Source organism: Papaver somniferum, unplaced genomic scaffold (assembly GCF_003573695.1).
Source record: "Papaver somniferum cultivar HN1 unplaced genomic scaffold, ASM357369v1 unplaced-scaffold_10, whole genome shotgun sequence".
NCBI classification, from domain to species: domain Eukaryota; kingdom Viridiplantae; phylum Streptophyta; class Magnoliopsida; order Ranunculales; family Papaveraceae; genus Papaver; species Papaver somniferum.
In genome coordinates, this window is record NW_020618825.1 from 6,231,106 (window position 1) to 6,256,110 (window position 25,005).

The following is a 25,005-nucleotide window of genomic DNA, read 5'->3' on the forward strand; positions in this document are numbered from 1 at the left end:
ATGGACCAAATGATAAGTCGCCTCAAAACTTCTTTGTCATCTACACTTGATCAGTTCTTTCCTCTTGCCGGTCGTCTTGCTATTGAAAAACATGATAACACCATCTCTGTCTATATCAACTGCAACATTGAGGGTGTAGAGTTCATCCATGCCACCGCAGAGATATCCGCTGAGGACATCCTCTCTCCAACCTTTGTTCCTCAAAGCATAATCGATTCATTAATTCCCTTCAATGGGGTATTTAACTACGAAGGTCAATCACATCCTTTACTTTCTGTTCAGGTAACTGAGCTGAGCGATGGTGCCCTTTTTATAGGGTGCAGTGCAAATCATTCTGTATGTGATGGTGCATCAATTTGGCATTTCATTAATCCTTGGTCACCTATCTCTAGATCTTCGGGTGACCATACTTCATATCCTCCTCCGGTTTTTGAGCGCTGGTTTATCAAGGAAACAGATTGTCCTATCCGTCTTCCGTTCTCATTTGCTGAGAAGTTTTCAGTAGTAAGGAATACCGGAAATGCTGAAGTTCCACCGCTTGAATGTCTTGTAGAGGAATGTTTTCGCTTCACTAAACCAAGCATTGCAAAATTGAAAGCAAAGGCTTTAGAGCTGAATCCAGAAGCAAAGCAAAGCAGCGAAATCTCTTCTTTACAGGAACTATTAGCTCATGTTTGGACAGCGGTAATACGCGCTAGGTTCTGTTTAGCTAAAGACCATGGTGAAAACCGGCAAATTTTAATTGCACTTTTCATGAATAACAGAACCAAGCTGATTCCACCGTTGACAGAAGCATATTTTGGCAACTCATTAATCGGGGGTGATATACTCGTGAAGGAAGGCATGCTGCTCGACAAGGGATTTGGTTTCTTGGCAGCTTCATTGAATGAGGTGGTTAACTCGCACAATTATGAAAAGAGTCGAAGTTTTTTCGAATCATGGGTAGAGAAACCTTCTATACCAAGTTATGGTGATGATAATGGAATTATGGATATTATGTTGTTAGCTAGGAGTTTCCAATGGTTCAGTAAGTACGGGAACGATTTCGGTTGGGGACGCCCTAGTGCAGTAAAAACCGGTAGAAATGGAAAATATGTTTATGGAATAATTACTGTGAGTCGATGATGCAGGGCATACTACAATTCCAGAATATTCCGCTTAGAGGTTTGGCTTCCATGGTTTCCTAGTTTCAGTCTTTCTTATTTTTAGGATTCTTTTAGATTTCCTTTTAGTTTTCTGTTTCCTAGTTTAGTTATTCTTCAAGCCTATATAAAGGCTAGATTAAGTCTTGTAAGATCCATCTATTACTCAATCAAATTACTAAACACAAAACTTATCTTTCTCTTCTTGCTTGAATTCTCTTCTCTTCTTGCTTATAGCAATCTAGTATTGCTTTCTTTTACCTTGTTCCACATTAGTTGGTATCAACTGCTTAGTTTTAGGTTTTTATCCTATAACTTGATCCTTTACATCGCTTCCGCAACACCTTTCAGTCCTTTTTTTCCTTTTCGTATACAAAAAAAAAAAAAAAATAATATGACTGCTCAACCAGTTACTCTAGCAGCAATCGAAGCTCTCATCAAATCTCATACCGAGATTTTGAAAAAAAACATTACTAAAGCTCTTGAGAAGTCCATGGAGGACAAATTAGGGTTAAGAGATACCAAGCTTGAAACCATGCAGAATCAACTTTTGAAGGTTGCAAAACATATAAATCTAGATTTGGATATGCCTGAGCTTGTAGACTTAGAAGGAAAAACTAAAGAAGATATACTTCAGTTTTTACAGAATAATGAAGTACCTGAAGATGTATTGCGTACTTTAAACATTAAGAAACCATATGAAGGTTTCATAGGTCATTCAAAGAAGAAGATAGTTTCTCCTGCACTTGACACTGATGATGAAGATGAACGTGAGAACGATCTAGAGAAGAATTGGATTGAAGAACGACGTTTAAAAACTGGTCACAACCCTTACAGTTCTTTACCAGAATATAAACTAAAAGCTGATATTCCTAACTTCTCTGGAAATTTTCGTATTGAAGAACTAACTGATTGGTTCTTTAAGGTAGAAGCTTTTTTCGAATTCATGGAAGTCCCTGAAGATTCTAAGGTTAAACTTGTGACATACAAACTCAAAGGAGGAGCTGCAGCTTGGTGGGATAAGATCTGTGATGATCGTAGAAACGCTAACAAACCGAAAATACGTACTTTGAAACGTATGAAAACTTTGATCAGGGATAAGTTCTTACCTAGAGACTTTATGCAGCAACTTTTCATCAAATTACAAAACATTCAGCAGGGGGCACGAACTGTTGAAGAATATGTGTCAGATTTTTATAATTTGGTCGCACGAAATCAACTCAAAGAATCTGAAGAACAGTTAGTTGCAAGATTCATTGAGGGACTGAATAGATTAATACAAAATGGTATGACTCACTCAGTTTTCACTATGGTCGAAGCTGTGCAGCAAGCTATTAAGATAGAAAATCGTCTTATTCGTTCTTCTAGGATTTATCCATCCAGACAAGGGCGTTATCAAAATACTTACAGGGGTACCAATTCATCTCAAAACTTTTCTCCAGATACTGTTTTGAATATTCCCAGGCCTCCTTATGATGATGTTAGCCATTCACATCGACAACCTAGCCATATTGTGCCTTATACTCCACCTCTGGCTACACCTATCTTAGCCAATCCAGTTGATCTTCAGCCGGGTCAGCAGTCTCACTCTCTGCAACCAACTCCTCCTACTACAGGGAATCGGTTTCATAACAGGCAACAACAATTTCCACCGCAACAGCGAGCTAATAATGCTTATACAAAATTTCGTGGAGATAAGTGCAATAAATGTCAGCAATCGGGGCACACTTCTAGTGATTGTCGGAAATTCAATGCTTTGATTGGTGAACCTCAGTTCATTAATGAAGTCACTGGTGCGCTTAATGAGTTCGAAGATGAAGACTCACCTGGTGATGACGACGAGTTTGTTGGGATGATTCGTCCATTATTTCTTACTCAACAATGAAAGTCTCAGAGACACAGTATTTTTAAATCAAGATGTTATATTGGGGGTAAAATCTGCAAGATGATAATTGATAGTGGCAGTGTGGATAATTATATTGCTGATCACGTAGTTAAGAAGCTTGAACTACCAGTAACTTCTCATCCAGAACCTTACACTGTGGGATGGGTTAATGCCTCTAGCACACAGAAGATTACTCTTCAGTGTTATGTTTCATTCTCTTTTGAGGGTTATGAAGACACAGTTCTATGTGATGTCATTAATATGACGGCAACCCATCTTCTTCTTGGCAGACCTTGGCAATACGATCTTCACGCGGTTCACAATGGATTCGAGAATACTTACACTTTTGTTCATAATGGGAAAACCAAGGTTCTTAGTCCATCCAATTCCACTTCAAACTCTTGTGCGCAGACTGATGCTGTCGTAGCCACTGTTATTCGTTCTTTGCACCCACAACATTCTTTACATTCCCATGAAGATTCTAAGCCTATGATTGAGTTGCCTGCAAAGGTGAAGCCCTTATTATTTCAATATAATGTTTTATTTCCAGATGAACTACCAACTGCATTACCTCCTTTACGGAATATTCAACACTGCATCGATTTTATTCCTGGAGCCTCTTTACCAAACCAAGCACACTATCGCTTGAGTCCTGCTGAGCATGAGATATTACAGGGACAGGTAAATGATTTGCTTACAAAGGGTTTGATACGACCTAGCAACAGTCCTTGTGCCAGTCCTGCCTTCTTGGTTAGTAAAAAAACAATGGATGGAGGATGTGTATCGATTGCAGAGCATTAAATCGCATCACCATTCCTTATAGATTTCCGATCCCGCGTATTGATGATATGATTGATTTACTGTCGGGCTCTATTATTTTTACTAAGTTGGATTTACGCAGTGGTTACCACCAAATACGCATTCGAGGTGGAGATGAGTGGAAAACAGCATTCAAGACACGTGAAGGTTTATATGAATGGCTGGTCATGCCATTTGGGTTATCTAATGCACCTAGTACTTTTATGCGACTTATGAATCAGGTTCTCCAACCCTTTCTCAGTAAATTTTTATTGTCTATTTTGATGACATACTAATTTTTAGTCGCAGTGAGCCAGAACACCTCCAACATCTTTCACAAGTGTTTCAAGTTCTTGCTGACAACTCTTTATATGTTAATTTGAAGAAGTGTACCTTCATGGCTTCTTCAGTAACATTTTTGGGATATGTGATTTCTACTGATGGTATTCATGTCGATCCTTCTAAAGTTCAAGCAATTGAAGATTGGCCAGTTCCTACTTCTATTCGTGATGTTCGTAGTTTTCATGGTTTGGCTTCTTTCTATCGAAGATTTGTGAAGAACTTTAGCTCTATTTCTGCACCTTTGACTGACTGTCTCAAGAAGGAGAAGTTTGAGTGGACGGAAGCAATGGATAAAAGCTTTATTCTTCTTAAAGAAAAGCTTTGTACGGCACCAATTCTTGCACTTCCGAATTTCAACAAGCCTTTTGAAATAGATTGTGATGCATCTGTTGTTGGTATTGGTGCAGTATTATCACAGGAGGGTCATCCAATTGCATATTACAGTGAGAAGAATTCAGATGCACAAAAATGGTCTACATATGAATTAGAGTTATTGGCTCTTGTTCAATCTCTTAAGCAGTGGCATACTTATCTTATACATAGGGAATTTTTGTCAACACTGACAACCATGCTTTGAAGTTTTTGAATACTTCTGCTAAAGTTAACAGAATGCATGATCGATGGCTTTCCACACTCAACAAATACACTTTCTCCGTGAGACATAAAAGTGGAAATTGAATCAAGTTGTGATGCCTTAAGTAGAAGAAGTCATCTATTAACTACAATTCGTAATGAGAGTTATGCATTTGACTATATCAAAGACATTTATCCAGAAGATGAAGATTTTGGCAAACTATGGGATCAATGCAGTTCTCAAACTCATGGGGTTGATGATTTTCTTATACAAGAAGGTTTTTTTTTAAAGGGAATCGATTATGTATTCCTCAAGGGTCTTTACGTTTACATCTTATGCGAGAATTACATGGCAGTGGTCTTGGTGGTCATTTTGGGAGAGATAAAACCATTGCCCTGATTGAAGAAAGATATTTCTGGCCATCTTTGAAACGTGATGTACAAAAGTTCGTACAAAAATGCATGGTCTGTCAGAGAGCAAAGGGTACAATTCAAAATACCGGGTTGTATACTCCTTTACCAGTTCCTGATGCACCTTGGGTTGATATAAGTATGGATTTTATACTTGGTTTACCTCGTACTGCTAGAGGTAATGATTCTGTTATGGTCGTAGTTGATCGTTACTCTAAAATGGCTCACTTCCTGGCTTGAAAGAAATCAACTGACGCTTCTAATGTTGCTTCTTTGTTCTTTAAAGAAGTAGTAAGATTGCATGGGGTTCCAAAGTCTATAACTTCTGACAGAGATACCAAATTTTTGAGTTATTTCTGGAAAAGTTTATGGATGCGCTTAGGCACAGTTCTACAATTCAGCACAACTTCACATCCGCAAACTGATGGACAGAATGAGGTTGTTAATAGATCACTTGGGAATTTGATTAGAGCTAAGTGCCTGGATAATAGTAAGAAGTGGGATGTGTTATTGCCACATATGGAATTTGCTTTCAACACTTCTGTGAATCGTTCTACTGGGAAAACTCCATTTGAGATTGTGTACTCTAAAGTACCTAATCATACTCTTGATTTGGTAGCCTTACCCACCACACAGAGTACAAACACTGCAGCCGACTCTTTTGTAGACAAAGCAACTGAATTACATAATGAAGTAAAATCTAAACTGGAGAAGTCCAATTCTAAATATAAAGAGGATGCTGATAAACACAAGAGGTTTAAAACCTTCAATGAAGGGGAGCTCGTGATGATACATCTAAGAAAAGAGAGATTTCCAGTGGGTACTTATAACAAAACCAAGATGAAGAAATATGGTCCTTTCAAGGTTTTAAAGAAGATCAATGATAATGCTTATGTTATTGATCTACCAAATGATTGGAATATCTCCAACACATTTAATGTTCAAGAGATTTTTACGTTTCATGGTGACATTGAACTTCTGGTTCGTTTGGACAACTCGAGGAAGAGTTTTACTCTAGAAGGGGGGACTGATGCAGGGCATACTACAATTCCAGAAGATTCCTCTTAGAGGTTTGGCTTCCATGGTTTCCTAGTTTCAGTCTTTCTTATTTTTAGGATTCTTTTAGATTTCCTTTTAGTTTTCTGTTTCCTAATTTAGTTATTCTTCAAGCCTATATAAAGGCTAGATTAAGTCTTGTAAGATCCATCTATTACTCAATCAAATTATTAAACACAAAACTTATCTTTCTCTTCTTGCTTGAATTCTCTTCTCTTCTTTCTTATAGCAATCTAGTATTGCTTTCTTTTACCTTGTTCCACATTAGTCGAGGACCAGTTGAAGGAAGTATTAACATTGAAATTTGCCTTCCATTTGGGGTCTTTAAGGCCATGGAAGATGATGCCGAATTCATGGAAGCTTTATCATGTTAACAATTTTGTTTTAAGTTCAAATAAATGAAACTATAAATAATCTCCTTTTCCAAAGTACCGCATAGTAGTGGTGTAGTTTGCCCAAGTTTCTTGTCAGTTACAGTGGGAGAGAATAATTATATCCCACCAAAACTTCTGCAAATCTCTCCAACCCAAACTATATACACATTCAGGACAATTCCAATGGGAATGCTTGACAACATATTGGAGAAGCCACCTAGCTTCTAGTTAGGCAAACAAAGTTTTCTACAATGGTAGCTAGAATATACAAAATGAGTATAGAATGGCCGCCAATGACTACATTTTTTTTTTGATTGGCAAAGATAATGATATAAATCAAGAAGGAAAATATTGTGAAAAAGGGCACATCCCAAAAGTTAAAAATGAGAACCGAAGTAAACTAGAACACCCCAATGGCAAGAAAAAAACTGCGGAGGATTGAAAAAAAAAAAGATATGGTGGATTGAAAAATTTTGATATCCAATTTACAATAATGTCATCAAAGACAATATATATTCAGCCCATGGAAAAACTTTAATCTCTGGTTCAATGGTAATTGCTTCCAGAGGCTTTTCTTTTTTATTAGAAGACCTTTCGTTCTTCTTAAGTCAGATCGACCACATAAAAGCATCATATAGACACTTGCAAAGATCTTTTCACGGCCTGTTAATTTATTGAAATTTATATTTTAGAGAAAGCGCAGGAATAGGAGGGAGGCAAAACCTGGTCAATGGCAGTCAAAAAATAGCTCCAAACTTTTTGGTTGCAGCTACAGTTAGAGGTGTAAATTCGATTGTGCCAGCATGAGCACAGCCCAGCACAACACTCTAAAATATGAGCACAGCACAGCCCAACACGGCACGACACGTCAGTTTCATGGGACGGGATGGGTTTGACTAATCGGCACATTGCAACATGCGGCACGGATAAGCACGTGGCATGACACATTTGTAGGTACACCTTTCATCATCCTCCACGTGTACATAAAAGAGACACGTGGAAGGCATGCGAAGCGAGACATCAAAACATGATAGCAAACAGGATGCCATTGGTCAGTAGATCTGACGGTCAGGGGCAGAGGACCACAGAGGCATGATGGCTCAGAGGAGCACCAGATAATACCCCTTGGGTATTAACAAACCAAATCCCTAGGAGGATCCCAGATCAACGACCGAGAGGAGGTTTGGCTGACACGGATGTGACCATACAAAGAGACACTTGTCTGACACGAGCAGACATCCATCTACCCGCATTAAATACCAAAGATATATACACGTGTCGATCAGCTCGTGGAAGAAGCAAGGACAACCCTTCGTATTCAATCTCAGGCCGCGGCATGCGCCGAAGACCTCTGCGTAAAAGGCACAAAGCACAAGAAGATTAGATTACAACGGCATCTCAGAGATGGGACCCGCATTCCTTCCCTATAAATACCCCTCTCCACTAAGAGAGAAGGGGCAGACCATTTTGGAGAGCAATTAGAGGAGAATATAAGAGAGAGAAATAGGAAGAGTAAGTGATCCATTTACTTCCGCAGACCCATGTATATTCTAAAGTCATTCGACTATCTTTGTAACCATTCAGTACATAGTGATACACCAAACCCCGTGGACGTAGGCCTTAGTGCCGAACCACGTAAATCTGTCTCATTTACATTTCTGCATCTTACATTCTGCATTAAACTTCATATGTTTTATATTTTTACTTATTTCATGATTTATCTCCTTGCACGAGCATTATTTGTGATAATATTCGACTAGACAATGACAAGCACGAAGGATTTGAGTCGATGAATCGATATAATCGTCCCATTAGGTATACGATGTATGATTCTAGAATTAGGACGTATGTGAGTACTGTTTGAGAATACTTGTTTGTGAACACTTGGATGGCCACGTGATTTATGTGTTCACAATTTGGCGCTAGAAACAGGGACTCTGTCCCGGTAAAAGATTTATCTTATCATGTGATTTCACCTTAGAACGCGCACTGTGGTTGTCCCCTTTTATGGGTTCAGCGTGTCTTCAAAACCTTTTTTATTTTTTGGGTTCATGTTCTTCATTTTCACAAACACCTTTTCAAAGCAGACAAACCCGCGGCTATCTATCACCGATTTTCATGTGAGGTGTTTTCTCCAACTAAGACTTAATAATCCAGAGTCGTGAGTCCTCGTGACAGATCTGCCTTTTCAAGAGTTCTTTTTCAAAATTAGTCTGAAAACAAGATTCATGATCGTTTATTAAAAGATTTTTATTTCAAAAACTAGACCCATGAAATCTTTGCATTTCTCTTCTATTAAGGGCCCTTGGGCAACTCATTTCCTTCTATTCCAATAGTCTTGCGGATACGAATGACGCTAACCCTATCCTCGTGGATATCTTTGGTTCTCCTTATTTATTTCCCTATGCAGGAAAGGATTAAACATGGAGAAGATACTAGAGGAAGGAAAAACCAAAGCCTCATTAAAGGAGACACCGAGGTTACCTCGGTCATGACCCGAAGCAAGAAGAAAGGAGACAAACCTAAAACAACTGCTCAGAGGCAGGATGCTGCGTAAATCACTTCACCTATGAACACTAACTCCATAGCAGCCGCGGCCCTCAAAGCAGCAGCCACGAAGAATGTTGTGGCCCCCCAGAATACAGAAGCAAACAAGACTTGGGTCCCAAGACAAATCCATCAACAAAAAGAAGGGGTAGCAGAATCCATGACGCATCAGCCCGCACATCCACCAATCTTCGGAATGCCGTCAACCAACGGTCAGAATCAAACCATACCAGTGCTTTTAGGACCACGGGCGGAAATTCAACCGAGGGGACCAAATTTGGAGATATCAACGATTGAAGCAGATCCTCGGCCACCCTTAATACACACTTTAGACGAAGGGGGAACTGTGGCCGTAGGGGTATCAGACGGAACTCCCAATCAGGGATCAAACCAATCCCACCGACTGATGGTAGAGCTCTAAGAATTGAAAAAGAGCCAGCAGGTCTATGCAGATGCCGTACCTCTTCTGGCCAGGGAGAACCAAGACTTGAAAGATAAGATTTCCCAAAGAACGAAGACTAGCCAACAACTGGGCGAAGCAAATTCTAAAGCACCAGATCCCAATCGTGACCGAAGAGTCATCCTATCAAATGACGCCAGGGGAAGCAGCGCATCAGATCCGGAATATGCCACCGAAGAGTTAGATTATTATGACAGCGAAGATCGAAGAAAGAAACGCTCAACTGAGCATGAGAACATGGGATATTACCGCGCAATGGAGGAGTTGCGCGATGATATGATGGCTGAGATCAAACAGTTAAAAGCCAGACAAGGCGGAGGAAGGCTCGAAGAGGTGATGAAAGAAGCTAACTCCACGCCCCTAACTCATCGCCTGGAAAATACCACCATTCCGTTAAAGTGCCCTGTCCCAACTTTTGAATGCTACGACGGATCCAGTGATCCCGCGGTACATATCCGGTATTATAACCGTATCTTAGCCCGATGGAGTCAGAACGACGCCGTCCTCTGTAGATATTTTTCGTCAAGTCTGAAGGGATCGACTTTGTCTTGGTTTGACAACCTACCACCTGATTCCATCAACTCCTACGATCAACTCGCAGAGAAATTTCTGAGGACATACATGTACAATAAAGCTGTCAACACTGGAATGGATAAGCTTTTTTCTCTGGAAATTGGCTACAAGAAAAACACGAGGGAATACACTAATAGATGGCACAAGATCTGCCAAGCCATAGGGAGTGTGGACCCAGTAGTAAGTATAAACTGCTACAAGTGGGGATTAGACCGAATGAGTCTACTATTTGTTGAGATTCATGGAAGCGTGCCTAAGACAGAAGGAGATCTTCGAATAATTATTGAAAAGTACGCTCGTCTTGAAGAAATCCAGCGTGAGAACCCGAGGGCACACACACAGAGTTCTCACCGTACCAATTCCCCAGAACAAACCAATGGAGCCAAAAGAAATAGCTCAGTGGAACAGCGTCACGAAGATAGGAAGGAACGAAGAGATGAACGACGAAAAGACGATCGAAAATTCGAAGATCAAGTTTACACGAAGCTCAATACTAGCTATGCTCGGATCTTGCAAGAGATCAAAGGAAGGGGAAATTTGGAGTGGCCATGATCTAAGGGAAAACATCCCCCAAGAACCGAGAAGTCTAAAGATTACTGTGAATATCACTGCTTCAATGGACACCAGACCGAGAAATGCAAAAACCTCAAAATAATGATCCAAAAACTGATTGATACTGGCGAACTCAAACATTACATACGAAAGGAGGTCGCCGAGGATAGATCCAAACGGACCAAGACAGTCCAACTTCCAGAGGTAAACCGCACAATCAACACCATCTCGTGTTCCGAAGCCGCAGGGCCCTCCCTTACAGCACAGATAGGAAAGAGGCTACGGAAGCAGTTCGAAGACCACTGCGAATTATATAAGATTGATGGTGTAGAGGTGGAAGAACACGAAGAGTGGATGGACGCACCTATTATCTTCGATGCTGAAGATATCGAAGAAGATATGGAAGATCATAACGATCCCTTGGTCCTAACACTACCAGTGGATGGATGTAACCTCAAAAAGATCCTCATAGACGGGGGAGCTCAGTGAACGTTCTATTCTAAGACGCATTCAAACGATTGAAGCTCCATGATGAACAGCTAATGACCTCTTATTACACCATCTACGGATTCAATGGAGCACCCACGAAGCCATTGGGAGATATCGTGTTGCAGGTTAACGCCGGACCCATGAAAGTAGAAACACGATTCAGCGTGGTTGACTCCCCATCCCCCTATAACTCCATTATTGGACGAAAGTGGTTACATAAACTCAAAGGAGTGGAGGCAACTTACTACCAATATCTCAGATTCCCTACACCTGAGGGAGTGATGGAAATCAAGGGAGATCGGGTCTCTGCAAAAGAGTGCCAAACCACTCAGGATCGTATCAACAGCGAACAAGAAGAGCAGCGAAAAACCCGAAGAAATAAAAATAAAGAAGCCGCGAAAGAAAAGGCCATAGACCTGTTCCTCAAGGAAACCACAGGGAGGGGTTTGACAAAAGATGATAATGTCCTAAACACAGAAACAGGTACTTCAGCAGCCAACGAAGGACAAAAACATACCAAATAGCAATCAAAGAACGTCCCCGTCTTCGGGGATCCGAAGCCGGTGCTCACACCATTAGAGCCCGTAAAAGAAATCAACATAGGAACGGAAGAAAACCTGAAGATGATTAAAGTAGGGACCATAATGGACGAAAGAAGAGAAGATTCCTTAACCAAATTACTTAAAGAATACGCGGATGTATTCGCCTGGAAGCTAGGAGATATGCCAGGGATTGATCCGAAAATAATCCAACACGAGCTGCGCATCAAACCAGGCACGCCACCTTTCAGACAGAAAATAAGAAAAGTTGTACCGGAGTATCATAAGGAAGTGGAAAAATAACTTCGGAAACTACTAGAAGCAGGGTTCATCAAGGAAGTCAAGTACCCTACATGGATCTCCAACATGGACGTCGTTCCTAAGAAAAATGGAGGGGTTAGGATATGCATCGATTTTACTAACCTCAACAAGGCATGTCCAAAGGATAGCTATCCCCTGCCAAGCAGAGATCATCTGGTTGAAGCAGTAGAAGGATACGAAGAGCTGTCATTCATGGATGGATATTCTGGCTACAACCAAGTAGCCCTGGCAGAAGAAGATCAACTACACACAGCATTCTACACCCCACATGGCCTTTATTGCTACACTAGAATGCCCTTTGGACTTCGAAACGCAGGGGCAACGTACCTTAGAGGTCTACGTTGATGACATGCTCGTCAAAAGTAAGCTGCGCAAAGATTACCACCAGGATCTGAGAGATATCTTCGAAGCAATGAGGAAACATCACATGAAAGTAAATCCAGAAAAATGCACTTTCGGTGTCACCTCAGGGAAATTCCTCGGATATCTGGTAACAAAAAAGGGCATTGAGGTAGACCCAGCGAAGATTCAGGCCATAGTAGAAATGCCATCCCCGAAGAATTTAAAAGAAGTGCAGAAGCGCAATGGGTCCATAGCAGCCTTGGGCAGATTTATTGCCCGATCCTCGGACAAATGCAAACATTTTTTCAATATTCTCAAAAAAGGGAGTAAGTTTGAATGGACCGCAAAATGCGAAGAAGCCTTCCAAAAAATCAAAGAACACCTGGATTCAATTCCAATCCTGCAGAGGACGCCTGATGAGGTTTTGGCATTGTACATAGCAGCGACAGAAGACGCAGTTAGCGCAGTGTTGGTCAAAACCAATACGAAGATAGAACAGCCTATCTATTATGTCAGTAAAACCCTCAATTCTGCGGAAATGAACTACACGAAGATCGAACAACTTATCCTGGCATTGGTGTGGGCTACTCAAAAGCTGAGAACATATTTCCTAACTCACTTCATCCGCGTCCCATGCAAAGCACCACTGGAAGCAGTCCTCAAAAGCGCGGGAAAAGTAGGCAGAATAGCCAAGTGGAACACCCACCTGGACCAATTCAACATCATTCATGAAATTCAGCATTCCCAAAAATCCCAAGTTTTGGCGGATTTCTTAGCAGACCTCCCCCTGGACAACGACGAAGAGATTAAGGGAATACCAGAAGCCGATGAAGAAAGCAAGGATCCAATTGATGTCCTCGAACCCGCGAGTCAAAGACAATGGGAAGTCTTCGCCGATGGTTCCAAATATAAGGAAGGGGCAGGAATAGGCATTGTCATCACCACCCCAACTGGAGAAAGGATCGTACAGGCACTCAGATTAGAATTCAAAGAGCATACTAACAACATCGTCGAATACGAGGCAGTCGTACATGCCCTCCGCTTAATAATAAATATGGGGGTAACCGATGTAAGACTGACAAGTGATTCGCAACTTGTCATACGGCAAATAGGGCTCGAGTACAATGTGTACGACGACACCCTCTCAGCTTACATGGCCTTGGTCCAAACATTGGCATCACAAATTCCGAACATCCAATTCCGGCATTTATGCAGAAGGGATCTCAGGCACGCGGATGCCCTAGCATATATATCATCCATGCTGAAGGACAAGAGTATTGAAGCTATCAAGATCACAAGGGTATACGAACCCTCGATTGCAACACAATTTTCCTTTGCTACAAATCAAGATACAGTGTAAGAAAATATCGAAGATCAGGTGGGAGAAGACATCCGTGATGATTTTGACGAAGAAGATATCCTTTTAAGAGAAAATCAAGACGAAGATTTCAGCAACGAAGATGATTGGAGAATGATGATCCATGCATTCCTCAAGGATGGAACCTTACCCGCGGATCACAAACTAAATAGGAAAATACTCTCTAAAGTAGGAAGATACGACCTTCGGGATGGAATCCTGTACAAGAAATCTTTCCTCGGTCCGTTACTACGCTGCTTATCCAGGAAAGAGGGGCATCGAATTCTAAACGACATCCATTATGGTGACGCAGGAAATCATAGCGGCATGAGATCACTAGCCGACAAAGAAAAAATGCAAGGATATTACTGGCCCACAATGGTACAAGATGCCGCAAGAATGTCCCGACGATGTGAAGAATGTCAGCGTTTTGCTAAAAAGATACATGCACCAGCAACAACGTTGAATTCTTTGGATAGTCCGTGCCATTCGCAAAATGTGGCATAGATATCGTGGGGCCTTTCATTGAAGGATCAGGGAAAAGACGATTTTTGATAGTAGCCACGGACTACTTCAGTAAATGGGTGGAAGCCAAAGCCTTATCCAGGATCAGAGACGTGGACGTGTTTTACTTCCATTACACACCAGTTCATCCTTCAGTCTAGGTTTTATCTACAACAATAGTTTGTTCTTAACTTCTGACGTCGATCTTTTAATCACAATAACCTCACATGGGGGAGTCTTGGTTATGATTTCTACAAACAACAAAGGCAACTTGCTTTACGCTTCTACAATAACAATTCACTTTTGGGGGAGAATTTTATCATTGGTTGTCAATACAAAAGGGAAAACGAACTTCTTAACCCCGGAACAAGTTGGAGGTTAAGAGGGGGTGACGTTTGTACCATGAGCAAAATAGCCACATTTTAGGCCAGAATATTGTCTGGGCCACTATTCAGTTGTCATCCAAGCCTACTATCCAGTCAACCGACGTAGCCCACCATCCTGCTTAGTATTACATAAAGTCATTGACTGATCAATGGTCAAAATCAACCACCGGTCAATGGACAAAGTCAACCACCGGTCAACGGTCAAAGTCAACCATCAGTCAACAGTCGAAGCCATGTTGCCAGTTGCGCTCCAAGCCAGTTTCCAACCAAATTGCCGACGGTGCTTCCAGCCAGTTTCCAACCATGTTTCCAGCGGTGCTACCAACCAATTTCCAGTCATGTTGCCAGCGGTGCTGCCAACTAGCATCCAGCCAAGTTATCAGTCGCACTTCCAACTAGTTTCCAGGCAAGTACTCAGCCGGCTATCATCCTGCCTCCATCGATGTTGCCAATTATGATGTCATCCAGCCTCCATCCATGTGCCAGTTATGATGTCATCATGTCTCCAACCATGTCTCCAATCAAGGCAGTCTGCCAGTCAAAGATCGATAGCCGCAGTCAAGAGGGAAAGTGAACCATGTTAGTCAAAGTCAAGGTTGTTGGTCAAACCCGCAAGCCCATGCCAATTTAGCATGTTTCCATCGATCCAGTGCAAGAACCTTAGAAGAAGATTTTGGAAGTTTTTGGATGAATTGCTGAACAAATTACTTCCATATGAATTTTATCTCGAAATTAGGGTTTAACCCAGATATTGAACAATATAAATAAGGGAACTTATAACCCTAAAAAGGACACGTCTGATAGATGAAAATATACTAGCAAACCCTAGAAGGGATCAAAAATCATTGTAATCCATACATCAATAAAATATCTCCCCTTATGGGGATTCATCCGTGGACGGAGGAAAAACATGCCGAACCATGTTAAATCCGTGTCTTTCTATTTATGCATGTTCTATGTAAAACCTTTGTTCTGATCATCATCACCAAATCGATTGTATTTTGTGTCCGGAAATATTTCTGGGTACAAACATGTGTATTTGAAGGATATTTCCCTATTAACCATTTTTCAAAAAAATTGTCCAGACAGGAGCATTTGCAAAAAAAACAAACAAACAGGAGAGTGCAATTGAAATTGCTCATAAAAACAAGGGTATACATGTATTTCACCCAATTAAATATTATAAATAATAATAACGCTAATATAAACTACGAAAATAATAATACACTTTGAAATGCAGCACCGTGTGAGAGGGGTGGGTTCACTCATACCTGAACCTTATCCCAATACAGAGAGGGTGACATTTAGGACGTCCCATCCCCTCTCAATGCACCACTTCAAAGTGGATGTAGCAAAGTTGTATAAACTAAATCTAACAAATGTCAAAAACAGCCGGAAAACATATGGTAGTAGAGAGGCAAGAATTGCCAACCATGAAAATGGCATAACTTTAATTGAACATGAATCACTACCGGTGTACTAGGTTGACACCAAGTACTAATTAAAAATTAAAAAGCCGCCTAGTATTAATTAAAAATAAAATAATTCCTATAATTCGTACAGGACCTGCGGGTAGTTAGGCCACAGACGGCCTTAATCCTACCACCCACTTTGAAAGTCAAAGATGGGCGCAGTCTTCGTTTCTTATTTTTTAGTTTGATGTAGAGGAGTAAAGTGTTCCAGTCGGTTTATTTGCGATGTTCAACTACTATAATATATATCTCCCGAATCCACCACATTATCTATTTATCTTCATCATTAAATTTAGGTTTCTCAAAGTACAAACAACTTTACACACCAATACACCATGAAGATTGAAATTGTATCAAAAGAGTTGATTAGACCATTATTTCCAACTCCCAATAACCTTAGAACCCACAACTTATCCAGTTTAGATCAGCTTTTTCCTTCGTTGTATGTCGATCACCTCCTTTACTATCCAAACTTTGATAGCAATAACAGCAGCCTAGGCGATGATGAGAACAAGATCTTGTCAGTATCATCTCGTCGTCGCTGTGATATTCTCAAGAAATCCTTAGGGGAGACTTTAACTAGATACTATCCGTTGGCTGGAAGGATAAAAGATGACAAATCTGTTGAGTGTAATGATGAAGGGGTGGAGTACATCGAGGCCAAAGTGGTCGGCAGAGTAGTCTCTCAAATTATACAACTCGCCAATTCTGATATTGAGGTTATGGAACCCTTCCTACCATATGAGCCTTATGGAGGGACCGGGTCAGCGTTTAGGAGAGGGATACTACACTTGAACTCCAAAGCTCTCTTAAAAATCCAAGTCAATGTCTTTGATTGTGGTGGAACAGTCATCTGTTTCTCCTACTCACACAAGTTAGTTGATGCATTTTCCTTCGTTAATTTTGTGAATGACTGGGCAACCACAGCTCGAGGTGCTTCTGGTACTCATGACGATAAACTAAAGGTTGCAGCAACTGGTAAGCCTTGTTACATACTTTCCTCCATATTCCCACCAACAAACACCAGCGACAAAAAAGAAATTGATACCGCAGATATCCAAATTGTGACAGATAAAATAAAAATAGTAACTAAAAGATTTGTGTTCAAGGATTCTAGCATAGCTATACTGAAGAAGAAGTGCATCCCCAAGAACACCAGTAACGGATCAGATTATCAAGTTGATAAGCACGACGAAAACATGCAGCAGCTGCCTACACGATTTGAAGCTTTAACATCTTTTATATTGATGTGTTTCATGGATGTGCATCGATCCAAAGTAAAGCAGCTAGACGATGCTGTCAGCCCTATCAATGCGGTAAATGTTGTTTCTGTTCCAAAGCAAGTGCAGTACGTAGCAGGATTTGCAATAAATTTGAGGACTAGGACGATTCCACCGTTGCCAGCCAATAGCTTCGGGAATATGACCGATACTGCCATCGCAGAAATACCCCGTAACTTAACTGGTGGTAGTATTAATAACAACGGGAACGGTTTTCATGATCAAAACCAATGCTACCCGAAGTTGGTGTCCAAGATTAAGGATTCCATAAAGTTGGTCGACAGTGAGCACGTGAATGCCATGAAAAGAAACTTGGCAACCTCATGCAACCATATGAAGATGCATCAGATGTTGAAGGAAGGTACATTTGATCATGAGACCACGGATTTACTACTGTTCAGCAGTTGGTGTAGGTTCCCCATATTTGAAGCAGACTTCGGTTGGGGAAAACCAAGTTGGGCTAGCATTTCTAAACTACTTTTTAAGAATTGTGTTATGTTTATCGATACAAGTTCTGGGGATGGGGTAGAAGCATGGATAAGCTTGAAAGAGGAAGATATGGTTGAATTTGAACGTCATGAAGAACTCCTTACATTTGCTTCTTAAGAGATTTCATTTCTACCGTACGTTTCGACCTTGCTGTCCTTGGTTTATGTCCCGTGTGTTTGTTTATAGGTCTTGTTTAATTGTTGGCAGCAGGTTGTTCTTGTCTTAATTTTCTGATGTTGGTGTATGTTTTTTCTTTCATTGGGTTCTTGTTTCGTGATGGAGCATTTGTAATTAAGGTCTTTGGTCTTTTTCCAGTGGTCTCAATCCTTTTTATCTTCTGATTCTACTTTCAAAATCTACATCCGCGTTAAAGTTTGTCGCCCTTCGTTGGAAACTGAATAAATACACCTCCTTTTTAGAATTTTTCAAAAATACCTCTAAAGGGTATATTTTAAGATTTTAGGATCTAGTTTTGGCACATCTAAAATTATATTAAGTCAATTCAACCTCTATAAGAGGATGGGTTGAAATTTTCACACATGAAAAACTTACTAGTTCATTTTCGTTATCCGGAAAACTTACCGGTGTATTTTCATTAGGCTTCTCTTAAATGTTGCCCACGCTTTTATTAACAATAGCCCAAAAAATTTAAGCTCAAATGAAAAGCCAAAATTACCAAACATGTCTTAGTCTTTTTAATAATAATCATACTTCTTCCCCAAAATCAAAACCCAATCAAAATATAAACCCTAACTTTTCTTTTTTTACATCCAAACAAAATTATTCTTCAAATTATTTTTAATTGTTCTCTCATAATTCTTACAAATTTCCCAATTATAGATCTTAGTTTTTACTTTTCCCAAAACAAAGTAAACCCAACTGTTCATCTTTTCTCTAAAATGATGTTATTTTTCCTAAATCATGATTACAATAATATCTATTGAGGTTGTATATTCTAATTATTCCTTTAAAAGTTCTCCATAACAATATCAATCGAAAACCGAAACTTAATCAATTAAGGGTTTGATTCTTTCCCAAATAATAAATTTTCTAAAACTCTATAAGCACTACTATTGTATTAAAAAAATCCAAAATGATGTTCTTTTCTCCCAACCATGATTAGTATACAAAAAAATCATTAATTATGTCATAGATCTTATTTTACTTAACTATGAAAATTATGTAATTAGATTTTTGTTATATTTTTGATTTAGGGATTTGATAATTTATTTTGGGCTATATATAAAATTTGTGTAAACTTATGGGTTATGGTAATAGCTATAAGAATCCGTTTGGTTAGATTAATGACTTATTTTATGTGGACTATGGTTAATAAAAGCATGGACTATACTTAAGAAAAGGCTTTCATTATCCACTTAAAATATACTCCTTAGGGGTATTTTTACAAAGAAATTAAAAAAGCAGGGTACGTAGATATTCCTCCGTTTATATAACTTTGTATACAATAAACACCCCTTAGCTCGCTATCATATTTGGGAACAAACTTTTAATACCCCAATTTTTTTGGGTATACCCCAATTTAACCCGTTAAAAAATAAATAAAAAAAGACTAATTTGCACAAGTTAGATCCTAGGACAATGGGATCTAAGAACATAACTCAGTGGTATCCTATCAACTCCAGGAAGAAGGAAACCAGGGGTTCAATCTCCGTCAACGTAAAGGTTTATCCTAAATTAGTTGTATAGTGGGTTCAGCTAAGTTGAGTCTGGCAGTGGTGCCAGTCCAACTAGCTTGGTTTGGGTAGGGAGCTGATACATAAGGCCCCACGGCTATGACGTGGTCGGCTATGGTGGATTTAAACGAAAAGATTGGACGTGGGTCGGGTTGTAGACCCACTCTTTTGGTGTAATAAAACAAAATAAATGATAGAAGTACACAGAATTCAAATTCAAACAAGAGAGAGAGACTATTGAGTTTTTCTCTTTTCTCTTACACGGTCCGAGTGTGATTTCTATTACCAGAAACCATTTCTAGGGTTTAGATTTTGTAGCAATTCGTGTTTTAGGGGACTCTATTGTTTATGATTTGATTGGTTCTACTGTCCACATTTTCTCAGGTGGTTCTCAGTTCTGAAAGTTTTTTTTCCTTTGAGAGAGTAGGAGGATGTCTGCTGGTAAGGAAAATCACACTATTTACATAGGAGGTTTGTCGCCGAAGACGACACAATCCGACATCCACACTGCATTCGTTTGTTTTGGAACCATCAGATTTATTAAGGTATTAATATTATGGCTCCAATTTTTTGAATTTACATTTGATTGTAGTTTTTATGTTTGTGATTTTGTTTAAGAGAAAACTTAGAATGGGTTCTTCAGGAAAGTTAGTTATAATGGTCATGTGTGTTGTTGTTTATTATTTGTGTGCAATTGCATACATTGGTTTAGGAATCTATAATTAGGATGAAAATTGTGTGACAAACCCCCACAATTTTTGCAGTTATCTGTTAATTTTAGGTGATCTTTTTTGGTGTGAAGTGGGTGAGAGGGGTGTATGTAACCAGGTCAATTTGCTTCGATTTGTTTGTCAATATCAGCTTAGTAAAAAGTTATGTTAGAGAGCTGGCATGCTGCATTATGCATGTAAATACGTCCAGTTGTTTATGTATTACTACGTATAAAGCTTTTTTACTGCTTCTTTTAGCCTGCCGAATTTTGATCTCATGTGTTGATGCTTGAAAGAGGAAATTGTTGGAACATATAATTTGTAATAGTCTAAAATTGTCTAGACAAGTCTAAAAGATGGATAAACCTAGAGTCATCTAGTCTTGAAAAGTCTAGAAATGTCTGAAGTAAGTTAAGAAATCTCTAGGAAAAGCTAGAGTGAGACATCTCTAAAGAAGTCTGTAACGCGAACAAGTGAAGGTCGGTCCAAATAGTTTATATAAAGAAAAGTCTAGAATGAGTCTAAGGCCGGTATATGTAGCCTATAAATAGACAAGTCCAGTATCATTTGTAATTCAAGCAAGAATATTTATAAGAAAGAGTGAGTGTACAGAGAAAATCTTGCGTCCCTACTAGGAGTTCTAAACAAGCAATGCTAAGGCAACTCTATGCTCGTATACCTCCTGTAGCATTAGTGTCTGTTTAATTTTTTTTCGTATAAATCATCAGATTTATGAAGGCATTATTACTGCTACCATTTTTGGAATGTCCATTTTGATTGTAATGTTTGTGTTTGTGATTTTGTTTAAGAGAAAACATAGAATGGGTTTTTATGAAAAGTTGGATATGGCCTTGTTATTGGAGATTCCTATTTTTGTTTGAATTGATTCTTATTTGTGATCCATACATTATATGAGAAATTGTAGAAATGTCTGCTGGAGTTGATAACTGAAAGAGCATTAAGTAGTTGGAAATTTAATACATCACTACTGTTTTGGGTAGCATATATGTCGAAAATTTTGGTCTTATTTGAAAAATAGTTGACATTTCTTCAGAATTCTGATTAGCGGGATATAATCATGTTGTTGGGTGCTCAATTTTGGTTTTGATCGTTTCTTATTTGTATGCGACTACATGCATTGGTCTAGGAAACTATAACTAGGGTGAAAATTGTTTGAGAAACCCCAAAATTTTTGCAGTTACCTGTTATTTAGGTGTTTTTTTTTTTCTTTTCTTTTATTTCTGGTGTAAAGCACTCAAGTGTGAGGGGTGTATGTAACCAGGTCAATTTGCTTCCATATTATGTCAATTTTAGCTTAGTAAACCTTATATTAGAGAGCTGGAATGCCGCATTCAGTTTGTTTATTTTCACGTTACCTAAATGAGAGATGCTTGTAAACAGGTTTGTTTGTTTCCATAATATGTATAAGGCTTTTATCCTTCCAAACTTTGGGGTTATGTGGAGATGCTTGGAAGAAGGAATCCTGTGATACCTACTAGTGATTTTGTATCTACGTCATTTGTTGTTTTTTCTGTATATCAAGCATGGACTCTGTTTATATTAATGTTGGTATCATGGACGGTTCTCTACTTATGGAAGACGAATGCATGGCCGGGTATCGGTACAAAGCTTGCAGCTTTTGTATTGATAATGAGATACTAACTGTTAAGTTTTCTCTCTCTGGCGATTGTGTAGATTATGACGGACAAACATACAGGTCGTCCCCGTGGTTATGCCTTTCTGACTTATGATGATCAAAGTGAAGCAGAAGATGCAATCATGAATATGAATGGCATGGCACTTAATGGTAATGTCCTTAAAGTCAACAAGGCGCACAATAACATGTCTGGAAGTGATTCAGGCTTTGGTAATCGAGGGTATGATCACGGGAGAACTTGCTGTGTTTGTGGAAGTCGTGGCCATTTTTACCGAGAATGTCCTGATCTTGACGGAGATGATGATTGTGATAGCTCCGGAGAGAGTAGCAGCGAGGCTGGTGGCTGTAGAGTTGGTGCTTGCTATAATTGTGGAGAACTTGGTCATTTTGCCCGACAATGTTATATTGGAATTAATCCCACACCTGCAGAGGCAGCAGCACCGTTAAGGAGAGCAAATAATTCTTCGAAGGAGGTAGTTGTTACTGCTCCTCAATTCAAAGACAGTAATGGTGGAAGACAGTGTCCCATGCCTGCAGAGGCAGTACCACCAGTAATATCAGTGGAACCTATCTCAAAAGAGACATCTGACAAGGTGCCTCTTCAAGTGGATAGTGGGAAAATGGCAAGTTCAGAGGTGCCTCCTCGAGTGGCAAGTGGAAAGAAGGGTGATCCCAAGGTGCCTCCCCAAGTGGGTAGTGAAAAAAGGACAGGTCCTGCTGTTATTGGCATCTTCAGTGCTGAAGATTCTGAAGATATGGCTTTGAAGATGGAGAATACTACAATAATCAAGGGATTTCCAGTGCCGAACATATATGCTGCCCTTTACAACACGATATATGAGAAACAAGGGCATATAGCCACGAAAACAGTCATAAAAAATTCCATGACGGCCTTATTTGGTCTAGTGGTTGATCTTTTGGTTGTAATTACCGAAATGCAGGAATCATCTCACCTAGACTTGACTGCACCCTTGGTAAAGCATTGGATGTCAAAAGTATCCACAGCTGAAGCGGTGAAATTTAATGTTGGTTGGCTAAGAACTACAATTGAGGAAATCAAAAATTACAATATCGTTTATTTTTTAGCAAGTACTTCCTTATACAAGCTATCATGCAGAACACATAGTTCTGCAGTTATCTTCTATCTGAATTATGTATTGTTGTTTTCTTAGCCTTCGAGATTGTAGGAGTAATTTGTCCAGTTGGTGTTTCTTGTTGCACTAATTTATGCTGCCTTGCCGTTGGGATTATGTAGTATGTTTGCTTCTCTTTGAAGCTGCTTGTAGTTTTGTACTTTGTTTATACCACTTCTTTGTGGTAGTAGTAGCACATCTTTTTAATAGAATTCTACCTTTCAAGGTAGTTCGAGATGATTTTGAAATAGTAGCATCTAAACTGCAGGAATCTTACCGCTGTTTTGTCAGTGCTAGGGGCGGACCAACAGTCCCTCCACCACAGGATTTTGTAGGGATCGGGTTTTTAAATAATCCGACATTAGTTGGTTTCAATTTGTACAACGTCAGGAAGGAAATGAACTGCAAGTAAAAAGGGGGTCTCCTCCTCCTCCTTCCTAATGACCCATTTCTAGATTACAACACTATTCTATTACCCGGTCTTGCCACGAATAATAGAACAAGAAGTGAGGTTGTCGTGGGACTGGGATGGCAGCTGAACTGATACTGCACCAGGCCCGACCGACGGAAGGAGTCTACCCAGGGTACGATAGGATAAGAATATACCGATAAGCTTGACAAAACACTTTGAATCAAAATCAAACGCTGCCCTTTGGATAAGAATGTCCTCTTATAGTTGTTAATTTTTGATAAAAAGGTTAAATAATATTCTTCGAAGCAGTCTTAAATTTGCTGCCAAGTGGCATACCAACGTAGTTCATTGGAAAATGAGTTAAAGAACAACAAAACAACTCTGCACACAATTCCCAATTATGCATTTGACCTAAGCCAATTATAGTGCTCTTTCTGAAATTTACCTGAAAACCATAAATAAGATCCTCTTCCGTCGCTTTTTTAATCATCAAAGACAAGACCTCAGCAACTAAAATGAACAAAAAGGGGTCACCTATCCTTAAACCTTTATAGCTTTCAAAGAGGTCAGTTGCTTCACCTTTCTGTAAAATAACAAACCTAGGATTCGTGAAACTAACGAAAGAAAATAAAATACACGCTTGTGAAACGGGACTAATAAAAAATCAAGGAACAAACTGATCACTAACCACAACACAAGCTCGCGAGGCGTAGTTGACAAGAAACACGTAACGCGTACTGTACGTCCATTGGTTTAACAACGTTAATTAGACTCATATATTAGACTAATAAAAGGTTTGAGATTTAGAATTGTTAGTAACTAGTAACTACCAACTAAAACTAGCATAAAATTTCAAAAAATATAACAAAAATAAATTAAAACTATGTGGAATCTAATTTAGTTGTGCTCGTATAAAGTTTTCAATAGTTTGAGATTTAGTGTTCCTTTTCTTTTTTTGATGTCCTAGACTAGTGGTCTGTAGACTACATCCACTCCTTAAATTAGAGTGGATTTCAACAATTACAAGGTTTATCTCCGCAGTGTGAGGGAGCATGCCAACCACCAGACCACTTAGTGAATGGTAGAACTAGTGTTCTTCAAAATGTAATTAAACATAACTTAATAACCAAGAAAAGAATAAAGCATCACGTTCCCTAATCAGTAGTCGGATTTTTATTTTTTGACCAAAGTGTCAAGTAAAATAAAACTAATCCCACGAAACAGTTTGATTTCAACAACAATAACGTTGGAGAAGGATTTTAATGAGTTTTTCTATGTGATTCGAAGTTATATTAAGTATTAGTTTTAAAGTGTTAGAGAAGATTTTATTTATGTGAGTCTAAGTTATATTAGAGAAAATTTTATTTATGATACTCCGGTCTTAAGAAATGTTATCGTAATTAGAAATGTTATCGCAATTAGAAATGCTAGAGTCTTAAGAAATTGGTCTAAGGTTTTTGATGCCTAAAAAAGTTACTAGTTATCACCTTCGTAAGATACACCAATT

At 39.3% G+C, this 25,005-nt stretch overlaps 3 protein-coding genes across 3 annotated transcripts; all 3 read left to right on the forward strand.

Moving 5' to 3' along the window:
• On the forward strand, positions 1-1,125 carry LOC113326229 (protein ENHANCED PSEUDOMONAS SUSCEPTIBILTY 1-like). The gene has a single exon (XM_026573993.1). It carries the CDS (start codon positions 1-3, stop codon positions 1,123-1,125), a length of 1,125 nt encoding a protein of 374 aa, XP_026429778.1.
• A 15,333-nt stretch (positions 1,126-16,458) lies between these two features.
• LOC113326230 (vinorine synthase-like) lies at positions 16,459-18,009 on the forward strand. Its single transcript, XM_026573995.1, has one exon. It carries the CDS (start codon positions 16,459-16,461, stop codon positions 18,007-18,009), a length of 1,551 nt encoding a protein of 516 aa, XP_026429780.1.
• Positions 18,010-19,864: 1,855 nt separating this feature from the next.
• On the forward strand, positions 19,865-23,288 carry LOC113326002 (serine/arginine-rich splicing factor RS2Z33-like). Its single transcript, XM_026573820.1, has 2 exons — positions 19,865-20,131; positions 21,992-23,288. Exons 1-2 carry the CDS (start codon positions 20,018-20,020, stop codon positions 23,123-23,125), a joined length of 1,248 nt encoding a protein of 415 aa, XP_026429605.1. The 5' UTR covers positions 19,865-20,017; the 3' UTR covers positions 23,126-23,288.
• Positions 23,289-25,005: the final 1,717 nt, after the last annotated feature.

Bases quoted from the DNA above. Each gene is read 5' to 3' on its own strand.
- LOC113326229 (XM_026573993.1), top strand. From the start codon at position 1: ATGGACCAAATGATAAGTCGCCTCAAAACTTCTTTGTCATCTACACTT.
- LOC113326230 (XM_026573995.1), top strand. From the start codon at position 16,459: ATGAAGATTGAAATTGTATCAAAAGAGTTGATTAGACCATTATTTCCA.
- LOC113326002 (XM_026573820.1), top strand. From the start codon at position 20,018: ATGTCTGCTGGTAAGGAAAATCACACTATTTACATAGGAGGTTTGTCG. The intron at 20,132-21,991 runs GTATTAATATTA...GCGATTGTGTAG, and splicing joins GAACCATCAGATTTATTAAG to ATTATGACGGACAAACATAC.